This window comes from Alexandromys fortis, unplaced genomic scaffold, assembly GCF_014885135.2.
Source record: "Alexandromys fortis isolate MF-2015 unplaced genomic scaffold, M_Fortis_MF-2015_v1.1 scaffold_10, whole genome shotgun sequence".
NCBI lineage: Eukaryota > Metazoa > Chordata > Mammalia > Rodentia > Cricetidae > Alexandromys > Alexandromys fortis.
The window spans coordinates 12,707,732-12,730,841 of NW_026067895.1; the positions used below are offsets into that span (position 1 = coordinate 12,707,732).

At 45.7% G+C, this 23,110-nt stretch overlaps 1 protein-coding gene across 6 annotated transcripts in view; it reads right to left on the bottom strand.

Moving 5' to 3' along the window:
* Positions 1-10,713: 10,713 nt before the first annotated feature.
* The window catches only part of Glis3 (GLIS family zinc finger 3), a 425,456-nt gene continuing 413,059 nt past the window's right edge, over positions 10,714-23,110 (bottom strand). For all 6 annotated transcript variants that reach the window (XM_050159533.1, XM_050159565.1, XM_050159574.1 and 3 more), the window contains 2 exons: positions 15,150-15,323; positions 10,714-14,355 (listed from right to left, as the gene is read on the bottom strand). In XM_050159533.1, coding sequence (XP_050015490.1) covers positions 14,219-14,355; positions 15,150-15,323 — 311 coding nt within the window. In that variant the 3' untranslated portion in view covers positions 10,714-14,218. The remainder of the gene's footprint in view (positions 14,356-15,149; positions 15,324-23,110) is intronic.

A 23,110-nucleotide genomic window follows, 5' to 3' on the forward strand; every position in this document is an offset into this window, starting at 1 on the left:
GCGAAACTGTGGGAGTAACCAGCTAATATCTGATTTAACTTAAGGCCCTCTCCATGAGATGGAACCCACACCCAGCACCGCTGGAGTGAGCAAGAACCTGAGAGTAGAGAGACCGAGGGTAAAACTAAACACTACTGGTATTAAAAAAAAAAGTTAATAGTAAAATGACCCCTAATGATATTCTGCTATACTCACGGACTGATGCCTGATTCAGCCCTCATCAGAGAGGCTTCCTCCTTCAGCAGATGAGAACAAATACAGAGACCCACAGCCAGAGATTATGCAGAGAGACAGAGACAGAACAGAGACAGAACATCGAGACAGACTTTCGAACACACAGCTCTAAACAGGCTGTCTCCATCAAATTCTTCCCTGAGAGCTTAGAGAAGCCCGTGGAAGAGGAGACAGAAGGAGTATGGGAGACAGAGGGGGTGAAGCACAGCAGAAGGACAAGGCCCTTTGAATCAACTGAGTGAGGCTCACATGACCTCACACAGAAACTGAGGCAGCAAACATAGGGCCTATGTGGGTCCTCTGGTTTAGAACTCTTTACCAAGGTAACCATCTACAATGATCTTAGGAGACCAATAAATTATCAGGCTAATTTGGAAACTCGCAGAAACTGTTTTATTTCAACTGTATTTGACCCCAGATAAAAGTAACAGTAAAGATGATCATCTGAAAAAACAAATAGCTTTGCAGGCCTGCCTACAGCCCCGTCTTCTGCAGGCATTTTTCTCAAAGGAGGCTCCGTCCTCTTCAATGACTCTAGCCTGTGTCGAGTCAACATAAAACTAGCCACCATAAGTGACCCCTTGTCACCTTGACACACAAATACATCCCTGTTCAGCCACAGCCTTTCCTTTCTTATTCATCCTAAGATGACACATTAATAAAGACATTACAATATAAAACATTTCACAAAGTTAAAAAAGTCCCAGAGCCTTTAAAATTCAGACACTTAAAAATTCCAGTCTCTTTAAACTATCCAGGCTCTTTTTAAATCCAAAGACTTTGAAAAGCTAGCGTCTCTCCGCTGTGAGCCGTGAGCTTCTATAACCAAAAAAAATAAGTTAAATACTTTCTTACTCCAAGCAGGAAGAAACCACAGTCACAATCGAATCAAAGCAAATCCACTCCAACTGTGTAAATAACTTAGTGTCGGGATCTACTCACGATCTTACGGTCTTGGGTTAAGTCTCTGCCTCCACCCCTGCAACACACACTGCCTGTCTTCTAGGCTTAGGCCAGCTCCACCCAATGGCTGCTACTGTTCTTGATGGTCATTCCATCGGACTGGCATCTCCAAAATGCTGGGGTCTTCTGCTGCAATGGGACTGCACTTTCACCATGGCCTCTCCTGGGCTCTCTTCATGGTTCTAAGCCCCAACTTTCTCTATTAGCCCTTCAGTCTTGGGCCTTCAACTGCTACTGAGGCTGCACCTTCACTAATGCCCTCTGGTCTCTCATAGTGCCAAGCCTCAGCTGTTCTTTATGACCCCTTCATGCCCTTAAAATCAGCATCACCTGGAGACTCTGACACTATCAAGTTCAGCTACTACAAGGAGGCACAACCTTGTCCAACACAGTTTCTGTGTACTGACTCTGAGGAAACACTCCCCAGGAGATTTCACCTCAACCATGCCGGTCTCTTCTCAATCACTGCTAATTTCTCAACCCCATTCCTCCAGCATCTATTGTGACCAGCAAAGCCAAGGTTTCACATTAGTGGTTCTGGTGTCTTGTTAATCACAGCTGATTCTTTGGCTGCAGCTGACCAGACACCACAGGTTCTTCACATCAATGGTCCCATAGAGTCTTTGCTTCCCTCTGAAATGCCAAGCCAGGCCTCCATCATCTGCCCTGCTCTCGACATTCTTATCTTCTTCCACAATGCAATAGAACAACTCACCGCTCTTGGAGTTTTCGGCTTTTCTGTCCCAAAGTCCTTCCACAATCCTCTACAAGCCATGATGGGGTCTGTCACAGCTACCCTGGGACCAATTACTGTTCTAGTTAGGGTTTCTATTGCTATATGAAACACGGTGACCAAAGTAACTTGGGAAGGAAAAGGGCTTGATTTACATTTCCCCATCACAGTCCATCACTGAAGGAAGCAGTCAGGACAGAAACTCAAGCAGGGCAGGAGCCTGGAGGCAGGAGTTGATGCAGAGGCCAATCACAGGGCACCGCTTATTGGCTTGCTCTTTATTGCTTCCTCGGCCTGCTTTCTTATAAAACCCAGGACCACAGGCTGAAGGGTGGCCACACCCACAATGGGCTGGGCCACCCCACCCCAACCACTAATCAAGAAACTGCTCTCTGGGCTTGCCGATAACCCTGTCTCTTGGAGGCATTTTCTCAATTAGGCTCCTTCCTCTCAGGGGGATCTAGTTGTGTCAAGTCAACATACAACTAGCATAGGTCCTAATCTCCCTTTTGAGGGCACCCCAACGCATGACTTGACTTCCATCTCATAGTCCCCAACCTACAAAGATTCCATCATTTTCCAGCAGTTTCACAGTCTGGGAAGCAAGTTTTCATCAAGCTTCCAAAAGAGACCACCAGGTTTTCTCTTGAACACAGACAGCCCCTTTAGAACTCAAAGCTAGAATATAATGGCATCATGAGAAGCAGAACTAGGCTTTCTGCTTTTACCCATCATCCTTGTCTTCCAACATTGGCCATTTACAAGCCCGGAGACACTTCATACATATGGGTACCCCATGCCTACTCAGTCCCATTCTTGATCTCACACAACCACTTCCTGGCAGTTCCGTAGGCCTCAGGATGCGCATGCTAGAGACTTGATCCTCTCTGGAGTGAATAGACTCCAGAATGAAGCCAGAACTGGCCCCGGATATAGCATGGAGCTGTTTGGATGGGGATTTCTCAGCGGTGTGGGTATCTAGAGTGCGTCCGAGAGGGAAAGCAAATAGGTGTTACGTTCTTTTGACTGTGAACATCCCACTGTAAAGGGAGGAATGGAAGATGGTCCTCGGGGAGCCCAAGGGCACACATCACCCAGTGCAGGAGACTTCTTGCTGTTCCTCAAGGTGCTACTATATTTTTCCATGGTGCGAAGGAGCTGAAGATGCCCCTGTGTGCCTGGAGCTGAGCAGAGCTTTTGTGGACTCTGTAGGCACCACCATTGGTGGATTTTGTGCAGACTCACTCCATCAGCTCATTTCTTGGACAATTTTGAGTTCTGTTGTCAGAAGTAGCGTTTGCCAGAGTCTCCCCATAAGTGACCATTCTGCTTGGATTAAAAGAGGACAACGGCCCTTCAGCGAGTATTTGGCATGCACCTGGGTCTTTGCTGGATAATCTGTGTACTCATTGCTGAGGAGATGAGCTATGTCTTCTCTGAAGAAGAAATGGGTTCAGACCAGTGTAGTTGAAGAGCTACAGGAGCTGCAAAGCCTGCACTCAGCAGAAAACAAGGTCTGCCTGGCATGCAAGCTGTCGCCATTTCTGGATGGCTCCCAGGAAGAAAGAAAAAGAGATCCTCCTCACATTCAGGGAACAGTGTCATCATTGTTCCCATAAAGGCATATGTTGTGGCAGCCGCAGGAGAAACTGCTCAGATTCTGAAATCCCAGAACCTGCAAGTGTTCCCGCAAGGCTGGACAGTGGAGAGGGCGCTGGGGATGAGCCTCAGTGTGTGTGTGTGTGTGTGTATGTGTGTGGCCCTGGCTTAGGTCCTGGCACTAAAGAGCCAACATGCATGCCAAGAATATTCTCTAGTGTCTAGTGCAAACTGGAGAACACAGGGTTGGGGACACTGCTTTCCTCCAGTGCCCTACAAGGCAGGCACAATGTTACATTGATCAGATTCCCCAGATGCCTGGGGTGCAGAGAGTAGATTGGTGCCATTAATTCTTTTTCATATCCTCCTGTTTGGCAGCTCTTCAGAAGGACCCTAGTCATTGAATCAGCAAGATAGAGATGACCAAGCACCTCCTTCCAGGGTTCCCTCCAGCCTCGCTAGTTCTAAAGCATGAAACCCTTATACTGGATAGGAGCAATCTTTGTATGGGAACACCCTGAGAGGCTGGTGGAGCTTCTGTGGACTGATTGGCATCACACTCTGATGGCACCCCTCTGCTCAATTCAGCCTCTGCACTGTTCCTTCCTCCAGTGTGCTGTGTCAATAATCTTGCACACTTCCAGACCTGTCTCAGTATCTGTGTCCCAGGGAAACCTACTTCCTGCAAACTCTCCTCCGTCACAGGCAACCAGAATAAGCCATTTGAAGTCAGTCCACTTGGAACTGGCACTGGGACCACTGATATTTATATTTTATTTTCCTGCATTATCACTTGCTCCCACCTGGCATGGGATATGAAGCTCAGAAATAATAGTTACAGGGAGAGATGAAACACAAATTTCTAACCTTGCTCACACTGGGATCAGTTGAGTCTGAGTAACACTGCTTGCATTTTCCCTAGTTCTCCAACTGCTCCCCTGTACCCCAGTATCCAGTTCTCTCCTTCCCTTCCATCCTTCTCTCTCTAAAGATTTAGAGCAAGTACATAACTCCACTGTGCAGTCTGCCTGAACCACCTCCCCATTGCTTCTTCAGCGTCTCCTCCTCAGAAAGCCAGGGACCATTTACAGAGCCCATTCCACCGATCAGGATCAGCTACTGCTCTACTGAAGACTCACTCACTCCCACAGCGGGGGATCCTTCCAAAGGGCACCCCAAGAACACTAGCCAAACAGCATTTTTTTAAACAGTTATATTGTCTGTTGGGTATCAGGCATCCTAAGAAGTTTTCTGCCCACACTATCATTGTATTAAAGTGGTAAACTGTGAAAAACATCAATTTCGCACTTTAAGTATACAATTCAGTAGGTACACATTCGTAATATCGCACACTATACATTATCCACCCACAGAACCTCTTCATCTTCTCAAATACAAATTCTGCGCATGTTGAACAATAGCGTTCCATTACCCTCCCCAGCTCATGCCTGGTAAGTGCTATTCTACTGTCTCTGATTCGACTATGCCAGGTACCTCCCATAAGAAGGATCCGACAGCATTTGTCCTTTGGGTTCTGCATTATTTCACATAGCATAATGTCTTTGAGGCAAGACCATGGTTTAATGCAACCATAATTTCCTTCCGTTTTAAGGCTGAACATGATTCCATTGTATGTATATAACATGTTTCATTAATCCATCAGCTGTTAGGTGTTTTTAGAATATTTTTATCTTTTGCATTTTTGGGGTAAGGCTACCATGAACATTAGCGCACATACAGTCAGGCACCGCTTATGACAATGATATCCTCCGAGAACTGCAGCTAGTTGAATTTGTGGGTGCCACATTACAGAACACACTTACACAGACCTAGACAGTAAAGCTCAGCCACTCCACGTGGCCTTGGGATGTAGTCACGAAATAACATTAGTTGCAAGAGACCACGGCCACAGAAAGAGTAGATTTAAAGTCAAATTTAAAGTAAGTATAAAGTATACACTCTAAAACAATAAAAAATATAGCAAACACATAAACTAGTCAGTCATTTATTATCAAGTATAATTTATGCTGCATAATGATATGCCCTGTTTTTATTGGATGGGTTTACTTACATTAGCATCAGCACTAATGGGGTAACTTGCACTGTGAGCTCAGCTGGCCATAGCACGTTAGGCAATAGGAGTCTGTGAGTTTCATTTGAACCTCATGAGACTGACTACCCATGGGCATGAGGCCCACCATTGATCAGACCGTCCTCTGTTGGGCATGGTTGCCGCTGAGCCTCTGATGTCAGTGAGGAAGTGATGAGTCATGGGGTAATGGCAAGGCTTACTTTTTAAAGGAACCACTCCATTGTTTCCGTAGTACTAACAAGTCTTTCTGGGGGGAAAGGATTGCTTTCTTGGTTTGCAAACTGCGTGTGCTGTCTGGATTCTCTCTTGGAGGCCCTGAGTGGTCCTGAGGTAAAGACAGGTTAACGTGACCTTGATCCATCATCCCTAAATTCCACAGTGACCTTATTTTGTAGAGTAAGTGGGAACGGGCCACCTGCTGTTGGCAGGGGAGACAATGCCCTGAGTCTAGCAGGCCTCTGTGGAAAAAGGGCTGTAGCTCTGAGCCAGGAGTCTTGAAAGAATCATTCTGAGCTGAGAAGAGCAATCTCCGTCCCTCCAGTTAGTGCGCTGAGTGACTTCCCTCCCTCCCTCCCCAGTGGAGGGCCCGTTCATCCTTCAGGACTAGTTCCCACACCCCCTCACTTCTCCCAGGCAATTCCGACCCTGTGTCTCCTTCCCCCAGGCAGGAATTAGGTGCCCCTCTTCTAGGAACACCTCTGCTCTGCAAGCTCCCCACCATTTCTCCTAAGTACCCTGTTTCCACGATGTCAGAGGCAGTCAGCTGAGGCCTGCACAAACAGCCACCTGGAGAACTATTCAACATTTGGGTGCCTTCAAGTCACCAGAATTTCTCCTCCACTCCGCGCTATGTATTCAGTGCTTCTGAAATACACATTTCCCCATTACTTAAACATTATATTAGTTTTATATAGTTTGCTTGTGTGGGGGAACACCGCAGTGTACCTGTAGAGGTCAGGTAACAACCCTCTGGGGTTTCTACCATGTATGTTCAGGGTACTGAATGCAGTTATCAGTCTGGCTGGTCCCATAAAACATGCATTAAAAAAAGCCCTGGGCAGTAATTCTTTTTTGGCTGATTCTTATGATCTTTAGCTCTTTGAAGATGAGCGTCCTCATTTTATTTTATATACAGTTGGTACACAATTTAAAAAAAAAACACATAAGCCGGGTGGTGGAGGGCTCACATCTTTAATCTCAGAGCTTGGGAGGCACAGGCAGGCGCATCTCTGTGAGTTCCAAGGCCATTTTGGTCTACAGAGTGAGTACCAGGACAGCCAGGGCTACACAAAGAAACCGAAACCAACAACAAAATGAACGAATGAAGAGATGAATGAATGAAATCACCTGTTTCCTCCTCTCTAAAAGGAGCTGACTGGCAGCTCTTCCAGCTTTCCCCTGGTTCATTTCTCATTCAACTATAAAACGGAGCTATTTTGCCCCCAAATACTAAGATTGCAGCAGCGCTCAATCCCGCAAACTCAAGCACACGAAACTAGCGGGGGAGACCTGTTAATGACGACTTAGTCCAACCTGATATTAAGTAAATGACTCAAGATTCATGAAGACCGACAGTTTTTTGCAAAGAACCAATTTTGCCTAAGCTAGAGACACAAAGAGAAACATCCACATTCGCCCGTGTCAATTTACTGTGACTGGCCATATGCTCTGGAATCAGAAAGCTAGGCATTACCGGGAAAACAGAGGGCACAGGGGAGCAGGGAAGGAGTGGGTGGGGGGAACACATCTGCTCTCCACCTACCTGGAGCAGGCCTAAAACTGTCAGTACTTCCCTGACTCTGTTTCGGCCACTTCCTGCTGATGGAAGGCAGGGGCTTACTAGTGCCTGCAGAGCATGCGCATGCGTTCTACCACCAGGCCACATCTCCCTTCCTCGCCAGCACCTTTCACTCTTTCCCCTGCAGGTTTCGAGGCAGTTCCAGTTTCTCATAAGCGCCGTGGCCTGAGAAAAATGAAGGCATCCATTACTTATGAGCTCTCAGCATTTCCGCGGAAAAAGGTTGGCTATGGCTGCCAAGATCCAGCAAATATTTGGTTAGCTTGGAAAGAATGGGCACTCATTTTCCAGTTCTCACAGATTTCTGTATGCCCAGTTGCTTTTATTAAAAATGTTAAATCCAGAGATAAAGTGGAATGGCACTCCGGGCTCTCAGCATTCATCTGTATCCCGGGAAGCAGAACCCAAGATCTAAACAAAGAAAAGCTCAATCAATACAACTCATGAATTCCCTCCAGGAACAGGACCATAGGCAGCTGAAGAAGGATCACAGCGGTTCCTGTCCGCAGCTTCCTTTGAGTGGGTACTTACGGGATAGACTGGAGACCCTCTTTCAGCCGAGGAAGGGCAGTACACCGCGGCCCACAGGCCAAATCCTGCTGCCCACCGTCCCTTGTTTTTGTATGATGCATGAATGCTTTTTTTTAAAAGAGTATCTTTTTAAAATGATGTTTGAAATAGTCGGACTTAAAAAAATATGGATATCTAAAAATGAGGCTATGTTCCAGGTTTGCATCCATCAGCAAAGTTTTGTGGGAACACTGCCACGCCTGTGTCTGTGCACTGTCTACAGCGGCTCTGAACTGCAGCGGCAGAGTGGACGAAAGGGGGACCAGGTAGCCCACCGCGTATAAAATATGCACCATGTGGCTCTTTGCAGAAGCAGTTTGCCGGGGATGAAAGACTTCACGTTCTGTTATCTGAAGTAAAAATTATATAGATGCTCAGTAAAAATAATTATAAACTACACACCTGGGTACCCCGGCACTTGGACAAAGGGGTGAAGCATTCTCTCGGCAGCTCTGGGTCCCAAGAGCCTCTCCCCTTCAGGGATTTGTGGTAATGGCTTCCTCGCTGCTCTTTGCAACACTACCACCTAAACTACGGAACTGAATTGAATTTTGCTTGTTTTAAAGTAGCCATTAATAAAGCCGCACTGAGTGATCTCTCTTTTCTCAATTGGGTTTGGGAGGCTGCCGCGTGGGACTGTGTGGGACTCCGGTCTTGTCACTGGTCCCCTTCATGGTACCTCATTCATTCTATCATTTCGGCAAGGCTCATTGGTTCACTCACCTATCAGTGGGTAGGTAGTTGAGTCACTTCTAGTTGGGAACTATTAAAAACTACAATAAACACCTTGCACCTGAGCATCCTTGACTTCTGGACAGAGAAATGACATTGTTGGGACATGGGATTTGCCTTCCACAAACTCTCCCACTTACTCCCCAACAGTAGTGATATTTAATTTGTATTTTAATAAATAAAGCTTATCTGAAGGTCAGAGAGTAAACCAGCTCCACTGGTCAGCCTTACAGACCAGGCAGTGGTGACACACACCTCTAATCCCAGTAGCCACACTGCTTTGTCATAGAAACTGGGCGGCAGTGGTGCGTGTCTTTAATCCCAACCCTAGAGAGGAATATAAGACGGGAGGAGACAGCTCTGTTTCATTCTGAGATTCTTGGAGGCAGGATCGCCATTTCAGACTGAGGTAGCGGTAAGAGCCAGTGGTTGGCTGTTTGGTTTTCTGACCTTCTGGTTGAACCCCAGTATATGCCTCTGGGTTTTTATTAACCGTGCTACACCCAACTGTTCCCTTGGGGGAACAAGTCACATCCACAGCAACTGTTGCTTGAGGAAGCCAAGGAATCTCTTCATTCTGTGCCCGCTCTCTGATGTCAGGGAACCCAATAGAATACCAGTCATCTAGGTAGGTACCTTAAAATAACTCTTTGATTTTAAGTCTGTTTAGCCCAGGCTGGCCTCAAACTCACAACCACGCCTTTGTGATGCGGGACGGTCGGTTGTAAAACTAGCCGGAAGTGGCCGGCGGCTCTCGAAAACCGCAGCCTGCCACTCATCACTATACCTTAGCCTCCCGAGTGTGGGGGCTGCAGGCAGGTGCCAGCCCTCCCAGCTGTACAGTGACCTTCCTAAGTGCCTGTGCTTGACTAGCAGGCTGTGGGTGCCAAACCATCCTGACCACTCTCCCTGATGCCAGAGCAGTGATTCCCAACCTCCTTATGCTGCAACCCTTGAATACCATATAATTATTTCGTTGCTACTTCATAATGCAATTTTGCTACTGTTAGGATGCATAATGTAAATATCTGCTATGCATGCTACTGCGACCCCCAGGTTGAGAATCACTGGTATAAAGGCCACAGTACAGCAAGGGACTTGGGGGCCTTCTAAGAGCAGAACACCAGGGCAGGAACCACTGTCCCACGGGGCGCCAGGGATTCCAAGGCCGATCCTTGGAGGCTGATGGTGCTGTCTTCCCCTGAAAGGTTTTAGGAGAATGGGACTGAAAGCCCACCCCTCCCACCCGCGGCGCACTGGAAGCCCAGCACCTGGGGTAGTAAGCACCAGAGGCATTGCTGGAGCATGAGGCAGCACTCCGCTGAAAAAGCACAAATAAACTCCAAGCCCGCGCACACATTTATCCAGTTTGTGAAGTGGATTAATAGAATAACCAATAAAACATGTATAAAAGCTTTAATTAAATGTGATGAAATAAAACTTCATGTTTTATTTATGGACACTCCCAACATGTAAAGGATTCGGGGAGACATTCATTTTTACTGCCATTTCGTCCTCATATCTATAATTAAATCCAGGCTTCAGTTCTGGCCCAAAGCAATGCGGCATTTTCAAGCTGGCCTTGGACCCCCCCCTCCCCATCTGCTTTTAATTATAATCACCATCCCCAATACAGAGGAGGCTGGTGACAGAACTGAACAATAAAACAAACAAACAAACAACACTGGTTGCCATTGTTTCAAAGCCGCGGCACTGAAGGAGTGCTTCAGGCAGGAGGGGCGATCCTCTAAGTTCCAGTTTTATTCTGTGCCAAGTACACCATCCCTTCATTTTTTTTTGCTTTTGACATAAAAAAAGGACTTCATGAAACAAGACAAAATAACTTATGATTATATGAAACATAACTGTGACAAATCGCAAAACTATACATATTAATAGAAAAAAAGTGTACCTAATTCCTTAAAAGATTTCCGACAACCAGCACCAGATGTGCTCTCTCCACCCCAGCCGGCCCCATCCAGCACGAGATTGTACAAGGGGCTGCATGATTTATGGGAAACAGACTTCCACGTCCCTCACCCCCCCAAAGTGCTTTATGTCAGCAACATTACAGAGGACACTTCTTTGTCTGTACAAAATAAATCTCTTCATTTTTACACTCCCCATTTTATCCAATGAGTTGGTTTTTTTTTTTTTTTCTCTTGCCCTGTTACTCTATCTGCAGCAATGACAACATGGGTCTAAACAGTCACATCAAATCAAACACCAAATCATAAAACTGAACATTGCGGAGGCTATTGTCAAAATTTCCAGGCAATCAGGGGGTGGGGAGGGGGATAAGTTCTATGACACGGAGGCTGGTTAGCCCTGTCCCAAGCTTGTGTTAGTGAACCAGAACCCTGGCCAGTTGGTCACTTGAACTGGAGCTAACCAACACTGTCATCGGGATTTTTATCCTGTGGTCTGCCACACACTGCATTGTCCACTTGAAATCAGCTGGGTCATGGTGCAGACCCGCATAAAGAACTGTACCTCTCAGGGTCATGAGATATTTAAACAGTTAAGTGATGATCAGAGCGTAAATTACAAGTGACACTTTGACGCAGTCCCTTTAGGGAGTTATGGCAACGGATGAAGCAATGAAATGTCTCTAGGCATACTGATCTGTTTTGTGTAATGGGATAATTGGATTTGGGCTATGTGTGTTTTCACCAGCACTAGTTTTTGTTGTTTGTGTTTTTGTTTTTAAAGGGGAATGACGATTTCCATTTGGATGTTTATAAAAATGGCTACCCATCAGGACTAAAAGGGCCCAGGAATGGAAGGGAATGATCTATGATTTTTAAGCTTGATTTTCGCTGCTTTAAAAACACGGACGGAACTATGTAGGTCAAAGTAAGTGAGGGGCACATTTCAAGCTTAGGAGAAATTCTGGAACCTAAGGATAGACAGAGTTTGTGCAAAGTGAAGGACCCTGAATGTGACATGTCATTAGGCCCTGCCCACAGACCAGCGGCTTTCAGGAATACACTGAGGAGGACCTTCAGGAGGGCTGCAATGGACCTGGCTCCAAGCATGCTTCTTTCTGACAGCAAGAATGTCCTTCTGCAGCTGCCTATGGGGCAGGGACTGGATGTATGACCTAGTAAGAAGGCCTTGATGACACGAAATCCTCCTAGGTGATCCAGGAAAGAAGCAGTGCCATGCAGCCATGAGTCCAGAGCCTGCCTCACGAGCCCACGTCTCCGCCACAGGGGGAGATGTCATGTATGGCCCTGTGCTTCTGTTCCCTTCTATGATGCTCAGCCTACTCATGTAACTCCACAAGGTGGAGCGGACAAGAGCCTTTCATCTGTTCTTTCCTTAGCACCAGATGAAATATGCCTAGGGTGCCTTGTGAAAGCTTTAGGGTGTAAGAACTGAATGATGCTTCCCTTGAGAGTAGGGTCTCCTTTTCTTTCTAGAATGTGACAGAAGTAAAATGAGGGCCTCCACCAGGTAAGTCAGTGTTAACGTAAGTGTGTTCTTGCTTAGCCCAAGTGTAATGACCCAACCAGGTCTTGAAGGGTTATAGTTTTAGCAGCCTGAGAGCTCACCTGTGGAGGTAGCCTGATGTGCCTTCTTCCTTAATGTTCAGAAGACCCAAGAGAACTCAAGGTCTTGTGCCTCAGATGTCTACACAATAGTTCACCCCAAGAATGCGGCCTTTTCAGCAACATCAGTCCAAGCCATAGGCTGTGAAACTAGAACCCACACCCGGTTCTTTATCTACCCCATCCAGTGGCATCCGGAGTGAAGCGTGGGAAGAGGTGGAACTCTTCTGATTTGGGACTCACACGCCTGTCTATTAGAGCACAAGCAGTCTCAGGACCCCCAGACACTGAGCTATTTAAGGTCACAGTGACCCCAGTTTCATAAAGAATTTAGCTGTAGTTCCATTTGAAAAAGCATTTTTTTAAGAAGCAAACAAATCCTGAAATATGAGTGAACCAGAATGCTGGAACTGAGCAGCTTTTTTGGGGTTTGGCTTATTTATACAGCCTCTGCCCTAGGACACAGGCTCTTTTAAAGTACCTTTCTGTCCGTGGAAAATGATGTCGTGTTTAGGCTTAACATAAAAAGGCGAGGTGCTCTGTAAAAAATTCCAGGCCTTCAAAGATGAGTTCCAAAAAGTTGCTTTCCTGAGTCTACCTTCTGTGAACATTCCCAAGAGTTGACAGGATTTGGGGATGTCGGTACAGCTGAAACACAGTGAGGAAAGGAGGAGAGGACGTGAAAATAAGAAGGGCAGAACACAGGAGACGGAGACGAGTGGAACCCTGGAAGGAACTGGGCAGAAGGCACAGGGAATAACTGGACCACAGGGGCGCTTGGCTTGGTTTCTGAACAAAGCCACGCACAAGCCTCAGTGTGTCCCAGCTCTCATGATTCCTGGTCTAAGCACTACAGTAGAGGCAATGCACAAACCATCACACGAGATGTTTTTCAGGCTGGAGTCATTGAGCCATCAATACATGAAAGTTATTATTAGTTTTTAAGATGTATCTCTGGCTGGACTGGAACTCACTGTGTAGACCAGGCTACCTTCAAACTCAGAATGCCTTTCAAATGCTGGGGTTTAGAGGGAAAAAAACCCACCAGACACAGCACTTAAGGGTTCTTGTAACAAGCCTAGAGGGAGGCAGGCAGAGAGTGTGTGTGTGTGTGTGTGTGTGTGTGTGTGTGTGTGTGTGTGTGCAAGCACGCACGCATACGTGCACAAAACTATTCTGTTTTCCTCAGATAACCTTTGCTAAACTGCAAAATTAGGCCAGGAAGAGTTACGGCTGTGGTAAAATACACGCAGCTGGGGTGATTAAAAGGGTACTGACTTATAACAAATGAACAAACCTTTAAATATTTTTCCTTTAAAAGTAGATGTAAAAAGCAAGTCTTTAAAGTTCAAAAACAAAGTAGGCCAGTGAATATAAAACCTTATTTTGCCACTGGTGGAGGAGCAACTGAGGAGCAAAGAGTTAGCATGGGCTACGTAAGACAAATGTTGAAGCCAGAGTTTGAGAGTGTCTAAGCCACACCTGCTCTGGACATGCATTTCCCTCACTGTCCACGACTGTGCGTCACTCAGCCAGGAGGGAAAACAGGGCGAGGTGGCACACCCAGCCTCTGGGGACTGGGCAGTTTTCCCCGCTTTCGAGCCTTCAGCAAGGGTCATCCCATTCATGGACACATTCATTGGTGTCTTTTGAGAGCTGACAGGCAGGAAGTGACAGGTATCTTTAAAGTGAGACTCTAAATTCCCTTTGAAAAGAAATTCCTGATTGTCACCTGGCCCAGCAAACTGAGGGAAAATGGAAGAGGTGCAGGCATTTCTGAATAGTGAGAACCGACCATGCGGTCCCGCCTTCCAGAGACCACGTGACCCTACTGGCTCCACGGATTTGGTTGACATCCTTCACACATCTTGTGAGAGTATGAAAATAAGAGGTGATGAGCAACTCAAAGGTCCTTGATGCGCAGGAGAGACCTGCGGAGCCTTCTAGCCTTCGGTATACACGGAGGACAGCTGACTAGGACAGCGGTCCACAGCGCTGAGCTGCAAGAACGCGGGATCTTCAGGGCCACTGCGGAGAGATTCCCCAAAGAGGCTGGAGGAAGCTGAAGGCAAATCGTACACTGGAAGAGAAGGAACACAGACAGTCAGTCAGTCAGTTCCTGCGCTATGCAGTCCCAGTGGCTACACAATACACCCATGCTACCTACAGATGCTGGTGGGACCTAGGTGTGTCCTTGCGGAACGGATTGGTAGAAGGGAACAGCTTGCATGGATGTGTCTTAACACAAAACCTTAGCTGAAAAGATGAAGATGAATGACCTTAATGGAAGTAAAAGGTGTTTTAGAATGGAATGAGCAGTCACAACAATAAAGATGAGTCAAGAGAAAGAATGGAATTTACAGATGGTGAAGTGAGGAAAGAATGTTCCAGAAGGAGGAAACAGAGCTAAAGCAGAGAAGAAGGGACACGTGGGAACAGGAAAGTGAGTATAAGACAAAATAAAAGTAAGATGAAGGGAAAGTCTGTGCGGGCAGGTCTGGAGAACTTGACTAGGCAGTCATGAGCCTCACCACTGTGCCAGAGCAGGGAGCTTGACAGGTGACGAGACTGGATATGGCTAAGATCCTCTAGCAGGGAAGTGCCATAACTTATCACTTGGATTAGCGAGCAATGCCAACCGGGTAGAATGGTACAGGTGAGAGGGTGAAGTGGGAGGTACACTGGAAGGAACTGCTGCAGCCTGGGGGAGAAATGCTGGCCGCTGTGCAGGTGGACAAAGGGATGAGAGCCAGGGCAGAAGGTGAAGCCGAGAAGTTATCTCCGGGGTTGTTCTCCTGAATTCTACACTGTCCCTGGCAGCAACTGGAAAAGCTCCTGGCTTCTCTTCATTCTGGCCAAGTCCCAGACACCCACCTGTAATGCCTGAGTGTGTTGAGAAGGCTCTGTGGAAAACGTCAAAGCCAGTCTGACCCATGGACGTAGGGACCAGGCAGTCCTCAAAGGCAGGTACCATACTGCAGGAGCTGCTGGGTGGCAGAGTATCCGGGTAATGTGGGGGGCAGAATGTCTGCAGCTGGCCATAAAATCCTGAAACACAAGCATGGCAGTGCGCTACTTCCGGCCCGAAACCAGCCCCATCCAGGAAGAGCCTCTCTGAGTCGGACTGATTTGACAAAATGCCTTTGCATCTTAGAGGACCTGAGAAGTCGTCTCAACAAATGTTTGGGTGAGCCACATTCAAGGCTTGTGACCACTCTAGGGAGAAATGGTCTCATCCCAGTTCCTCCCACTGGGCTCTGCAGGCATCTTAACGTCTTTACCCCCACTTCAGTCCATTTCCACGTCCGACTGAAACCCTGCACAAGGCCCTTGATTGTGCCCATCCTAAATACAAACAGACATAGCCTAGCATAGACCAATCTATCCATCTTTCCAACACTTTAGTCTTCCTTGCCATTTAAATAGGTTCCTAGCACCCTACACATGGGCCTACTGTATTCTATTTTATTATTACTGTTTCCAATCCTTGCGGCAAAAGAGGAAACTGGAAACAAACAAAAAAATACTACGATAAAGGAAATGAGGAAAGATATCCCAATGCTTGAAACTCCCCCACCAACCTATGGACAACCGTATTGCATTGTTTCATCTCTCCCCTTCGTTTCTGCTCTTATTCAATGGTATTTTTCTTGTGTTCCCATGTGGTCCTTTTCTGTGAGCCTCTACATCCTCCCCGATTCCTCACTTTCCCCCCCTTTCTCTCTTTGCTTCATGATAATGTGTATCAATGGATTACTTTCGGAGCGTGTAATATGCTTTTAAAGACATAATAATGCAATCCTCGTTGCACACTCTACTGATGGGGGAGCTGAGGCTCCGTTGCCTTCGGATGCTGCTTTCCATTGTGTGTTTCCTCAGCTGTAAAATGTGAGTGCCATTGTCTGCCGCACAGGGCTATTGTGGGGATTGGCTGAGTCACTGGATAAAGACGCAGGCTTATGATGTTTTAAAGTGCTTTAGAAATGCCAGTCATTATTCATATTACTCCTCTGTTTTTAATGGGAAAAATGAGGGGATTACTAGAGGAAGTACCCTAGGATCCCTCTGCAAACACTAACTGATGGAGAACACAGAACCAGCTCACACAACTTTGGAACCCTGGTCTCGAATGTCTTCTACCATTACAGCCATGTCTTCTTAAGACGGAAAGCTCTGCTGAGACTCTTCCAGTGTGGAAGGGTGGTGGTGCTATTTGGTTCTTCTTAGCTCTCTTTAAAATCAGGGACACTGGGTACAGGCTCCCTACTGAAAACGCACTCTTCTCGCTGTCCAGTTGGAACCTGCTGTTACCCAGCACATGCCTGACTCACCTTGGCCGAGGGCTATTCTACAGTTGCTGTAAACACCACTAAAATGTGTGTAGCTGCTCATAAAGACACAGCGCCTCCCTCTAGGAGCTTATGATATTCGACAGAGACTAAATGCAGATTTCTGCTCTGGGCAAATTCACAGAATATGGTCCTTTCTAAGTGGGTAACAGTACATGTTATACAGAATCTGTAGAAAACATTCATGTAAGGTTTGGGGAAAGGCAAAGCATCATTAGAGTTTAGACTAAAACTGTATCTATGGAAATTCCATATCTAAGCAGAGAGAAACATGAAGTCATGACTTCTGGTTTTGATTCCTAATGGGCTTTGCCTTCTTTTAAGGAGACAGGCAAAGACCCAAACAGATCGCTCTCAAATACTCAAAATAACTGACCAAAATGAAGGAAGGCAACCCCCCAGCTAACCAAGAAATAGAGACATTAAAATAACACTAACATTTCCTGTTCTTTGTATTACACCAGCAAGGATCTCTCCTTAGGGCTGAAGCGTGATTGGAGAAGAAGGTACGCATGGCTCGGCTTACTTTTTTAGATACTGGGAAAAGTAGATTCTATTTTCTGGATCTTTGGACAAGTATCTAATTCCTTCTAACTACAGTATACCCATGGGTTCGTTCCCTTGGACTTCAGTTTTACGCCCGAGAATCAGTAATCCTAAAACTACGCTGAAGAGCACGTTCTGCCGAGACAGTCACTTCCATACAAACAATGGCAGAAGCAGAGGCCAAGCAGCCAAGCATCAGAGAATGGCAGAGTACGGAAAGCTGCGCTGTTCTCCAGACAGTGCCACCAGCCACCCTACCAACACCGCTCCGTTTGTCTCGTCTTTACAAAGGCCAGAAACAAAGTTGGCGTTTTAGGAGAGATCAGCTTATGGTAGTCTAAACACAGGACGAGCACAGCAAAATGCTTCACCTATGGCTGCCTTTTTGTTTTATTTCTGCCCAGATTTTAAAAGTAGTGAGTGTTTTGGAGTCTGGCTGCCTGGGCTCAAGTCCTCACTAAAATACATACCAACCGCATAGTCTTGGTGTCTCAGCGTCTTGACTTGTAAAACGGGGTTAATGATAATGATGATCTCACACCGAGTTACAACAAAAATTATACAATATTTACATAGCATATAATTATGTTCCCTATATTTTAGTAATAGAATTTATGTATGCATTTGCAAAATAGAAAAAAAGTATAAGGTAAATCACTTTACCATGAAAATACAGTTCTCAAAAATAAGATAAATTTGATTATGGGAAGTTAAATCTCCAAAAAAAGGCAAAATGCCCTTCAATAAATAGATGTAAGATGGATGTAAACTATAGGCAGTAAACCCCAGTATAGAATTAAGATTGACTTATTGTAATCTTAGCATACCACAAAGTGAGGAAAATGAACCCATATCGGCTCACTGGAGAAATGAGCTATGGTTGCCAGACACTGCGTGAGCTAACATGTACCATGACTTCCTCATTCACCTCGGCGGGGCCTAGAACAACAGGTCTAAGTGGTTTGAAAGAACCAGAAATTGGATCTGTCAGCTTGGGTCATCCCTTTGACAGATCGTGACTTTGGGTCCCCACGTCAGGCGCACGTGAAAGTAGCGCGGGTACCTCAGGAAGAAACGACTGCCGCACTCTATTGGAACGTAACGTCTCCTTACTGCACAGAACAGACATCTGCTATCTACAGCTCCATGCTGGCTCTGTTCAAATTTGTCACCCATAAATCCCCTCGGATCACTCCTGAGTGTAACATTACCCTTCCAGGAAGAGAAGACATTTTTCACCCAACTCCCACGACTCTCCAAACAGGAACATCAATCATTCAGGTGCAACGACAGAGACACTCACTGGCCTTTTGTGAAAACTAATTCATTTTTTTTTTTTTGTCTATCTTCCCTCCTGTTTCTGAGAGGAAGCAGAAATGTCGCATGCTTCCATCTGTATTCTGGAGTTTGATGTGAATTAAGTTTAAAAGGTTTGTGAGCCAGCAAAAATAGACCCAGTGATAATCCACACAGAGCAAAAACACACCCAGTGATAATCCACATTGGCTTCACACCCAGTGATAATCCACACAGCGCCTTATCTCCCAGGTGTGACCTAAGGAAGGAGAGAGCCATGGAGTCTATGATTCCTGCCTGGGAACTGTGACTGATTTGAGAACCTGTCAAAACCAGAATGTCCCTACAAGCATGTTTAATGACTCTAATAGCTAACCTGGGAAAGGAGACCTCTCTTCATTAACTGCACCCCACCCTCTTCGGGGAGCCCAAACAGAGATGCTGAATGCATTGCTTGGGTGGTGGCGGTAAGTCAAATCACAGAGTTTTAACATGGTCTCTCTTCCCAGTGCTATTTCTATAAAAACAACACGATCAGAAAAAGATTTCCATTAGCATCTTGTCACACATACAAACCTAGGGGAAGGCCAACTCATTTTCAGATGAATGGTTCCTGTATTCCAGTGGATGGTTTTCAAACAGCAAATTTGGAAAGAGCGGGACTTCTCAGACCCAACGCAAAAGGAGGCAAGATGTTAACACATTTTGTGAGCATAAATTCTAAGAGTGATGGCAAGGGCAGCCAACCTGTCAGTCAGCAAGTTAGTAATGGTTACCAGCTGTGGGGTCAAGAACAGCTGGAGAGACCAACGAAAAGGAAGACGGTACCTGTCCTTTAGGACTGATGACAGACAAGAACACAGAAACCCACACAAGATGACAAGAAATGCTAGCCACCACATCAGTCACAAATGCCACCCCTCTTTCTTACCCAAGTTATTCCACTTCCAAAAATGGGAGAGGGCAGACACATCTTGTCTTATCTAAAGTGCAACACGTAAAAGATCAAGGAGACTCATCCCTCCTCATCACAAGTTGGGCAAGGTCATTTTCCTTTCAAAAAAGAATCTTGCTTTCCTAATTATTAAAAAATTTGGGGCTAATTATAACAATAATGTAAGCTGGTATAAACAACAAATGAAATTGTCTTTATTTACATAGTTGAGAAATGGCCAGATATACGCCTTCACAACTTTGAATTACACACACACACACACACAAACACGCATGCACATATACATACACATAAGAGTGGGGAGGAGGTATGGGACATATATGTAAAAATGTCATGCAATTGACTACTCTGCAAGATGGCTAAAATTATTAATATACATATATAACATTATTTGTATCCCATTTTATTCCCTAAAGTCTGGGAATTTCTTCATGCACCACTACAATTCATTCCCCAAAAGCTTTTCTCTATACCTTGCCAATAGGGTCCCTAAAGTCCTTTGATGACAAGTGAGACCAAGAGTTCACAGTCCCTCTTGTGCTGGTAGGTGTCCTTCCCTGGTGGAAGAGAAGTTACAGGAGGGACGAAGGGGTTGCCAGGGCAGTGCTGCCCCCCAGGACCTTCCTTTAGGGATGGCAGTATTTGTCTGCACATAGTAGTTACATGTGGTTATCGAGCACTCAAACTGTAGCTCACAGTTAAACAACCGCACATGGTTCACAGTACTACACTAGGCAGTGTAAACTTGATCAGTCCAGATTGCCAGGCTTAGCCAACCACGTTTCAGCAACGTTCCTGATTAAATTCTTGAAAGAAAAGCACAGAGTTGACTAAGGGTTGAAATAAAAGCCAGACAAATTATTCTAGTCTCTTGACTTTCAAGACAGGAAGTGTATTAGGCTGTTACATCTATTTGTTTCTTATACATTTCACACTCCGGTCTTGTGGGAGGGAACCAGAAAAACAGTCATCTCACCCCCTCCCCTAAGGAAGTGAGGTGCTGCTTCGGGCTAAGGTAGGGTGCTCAGCAGTTCTGTAGAAGTTTGTGCTTTTCTGGAGAACAAGAGCAGCTGAGAGCAGTCTGCGACATATCCTTCATGTGCACTGTATCTGAACGTATCTTACCAGGCACATAGGGAGTGGGAGCCTCACAGGGGGGTGTCCATGCTGTGAACCATGTGATGGTGATGTGCCAACAGAGAAGCCGCTACCCAACTTACACTACACCACGTGTGATTGAAAACTCATGCCGTCGACAGCTCGTACCTTGCAAAGGTGTCGAGTTGTGCCATACACGATGTTGGCTACGCTAAGTTCTTGTACCACTGAACTCTGATTCGGGGGAAGGTGCTAGAGAGTTCAGGCCAATGTCCCCATTTACAAACAGATGGGGCAGAATGGTTGCTTGCTTCACCTTTCCAACAGCAATGCCGGGATGAAAAGGACTTATTCTTTTTTCTACAGTGGATGCAACAGGAAAAACAAACAACAAAGCATGAAGTTTTGACATATTTCCTTTGTCTGACCTTGCCTGGGATGGTAGAGCTAAGAGGGAGCCTCTGCCCACACAACTAAGGACCAGTCTCAGTGAAGAGACTCTCCCGCCAGCACTGTTGAACAGCCCCATGGGAGGACACGGCAGCAGCAATGCCTTGCTGAGCCCTTTGGTTTTTTTTTTCTTTTTGGTCAAAGGAAGAAGGATGTATATTTATGAGCTTTAAGACCCATTATTTTCCACAGGCTGTAATTTTGTGGATTACTTTAGGAAGTTTAGAATCTTTGGTCCTTAGTCATGATTGTTGCCTATGTAGGGATATGGCTGAGCCCAAGTGAGGGTCAGTGGGAGTTGTCCTCTCAGAGTCCCAGAGACAGGAATATGCAAGCAGAAATAGACACCTCGATTCTCTTTGGCTCTTGGGATTTCTTTCCTCCAGTACCTTACTGGCTCTTTGTGGAAACCGTGGAGATCTTTGACCTTCCGCCCTTGAGAAGTACTCAAGTATCTTTCCACCGAGTCTGGAAAAGGAGAGGGACTTACTGGAAAACCACCTTTATTTTTCATATAATGTTACTGTTAACCTAAAACTGCCTCAAGAAATAGTCTTTAAAAAATGACAATTGTGGGATGGAGAGATGGCTCACAACCAAGAAATGGCAAATGCACGCATCTCTCTATTATTATCTCTACATACCCGGCAAAAAAAAAGTTCCATGAAGTCAAGGACCTCACCCAATTTGTCACTGTTCGTCCACAGAGCTTAGAATAGCAACTGTTATAGTAGTAGCTAGAGCTAATGGACCAAGCAGTGATTTAATTAATACAGTTTCTTTGTGATTATTTCAGGGCTCAGCAGCTGGGAACCAACAAGTGGCCCCCTTCTTTCAACAAACAACTTGAGAACAAGGTCAGAGATTCTCACAGTACGTGCTCCAAGGACAAGAGCCACCTCGGTAGAGCTTCTGTGTTCCTGGGCTCCAAGAAATCCCCAGAGAAGCAGGGCTGCTGGGAAAAGGCCTGGAAACCTGAGTTTAATGAGGAATATCTCACACATGATTGGAAAGTTCTAAGGACATCATGGAATCATTTCTTAAAATTTTTGAAGTCACAGTCTCAAGGGCCTGGGTTCTATTTGAAATGAGGAAGAATTCTTCTGGGAGGCATCTTTATTCTTTGAGCTGGACCATGTTTTCTGTTGCACCTTGTGGCTCTGAGTGAGCTTGAATTACACGGCTAGCAGGCATCAGTCAGATGATTTGCCTGGCTCCTTCCTCTAGTGCCCTTTGTCAGTTCCTGGCCCATGCGAAAATGTGGGGCCTTATCTGAATGATGTAAGGTTCCAACTGTGGCCTCTATAATAACCTTGTGACCTAGATTTCTATTGTCTAACTGGAAACAAAGCTCTCTGTTCCACCTGAATTACTAACCAGATGACTTTCTGTTTCTCGGAATCTAAATCTGTGGTTATACAAACATCCAGCCCTCCAATCTTAGAGTAAGACAGAATCTTAACTAAGGGGAAAAAGTACGGGAAAATGTCTGTATGGGTCTGAAATCAGAGAGTGTTGATAGTCTCTGATTCTGAAGCCTCCAAACTGTCCCTGGATCCCAGGACCCTTCTCATCTTCTTCCCTGGCCACCAGAGAAGCCGACTCTTAAGTACTCTCAGAACTTATGGACACTTACCGTGCATAAGCCAACCCACCACCCCTGCTCCACCTTTCTCTCTGAGCTAACATCTTCCCAACGCCACTCTGATGGGCACATCGGAGTGACAGAGACCTTCCTTTATTACTTAGTCCCATCCCACTGTATATCAGACTTTTTATATTTAAGTTCATAATGTGCATCTTGAAATGTGTAATGCCCTACAGGGAACAAAAAGATTACATAATTCTGAGAACAGGAAATAGTCTCAAGGTCTGTTTACATTGTCAAAGAACACAATCGTTGACAAATATAGTACATAATAGATACCCCTTAGGTAAATATAGACTCAGAAGAGCTATGGACTTGTGCTTCATCTTTTTGTTGTTGTTGTTCTCACATTAATGTAGGTTTAAGACTCAGAATAGGACCCAGTACACAGCAGAAAATGGCTATATGGAATCAGTCAGAGAATGAGTGAGTGGAACCATGGCTGGAGCCTCTGGTGAGAATATTGAAGGCAAGAAGCAACAGAGCTGAGGTG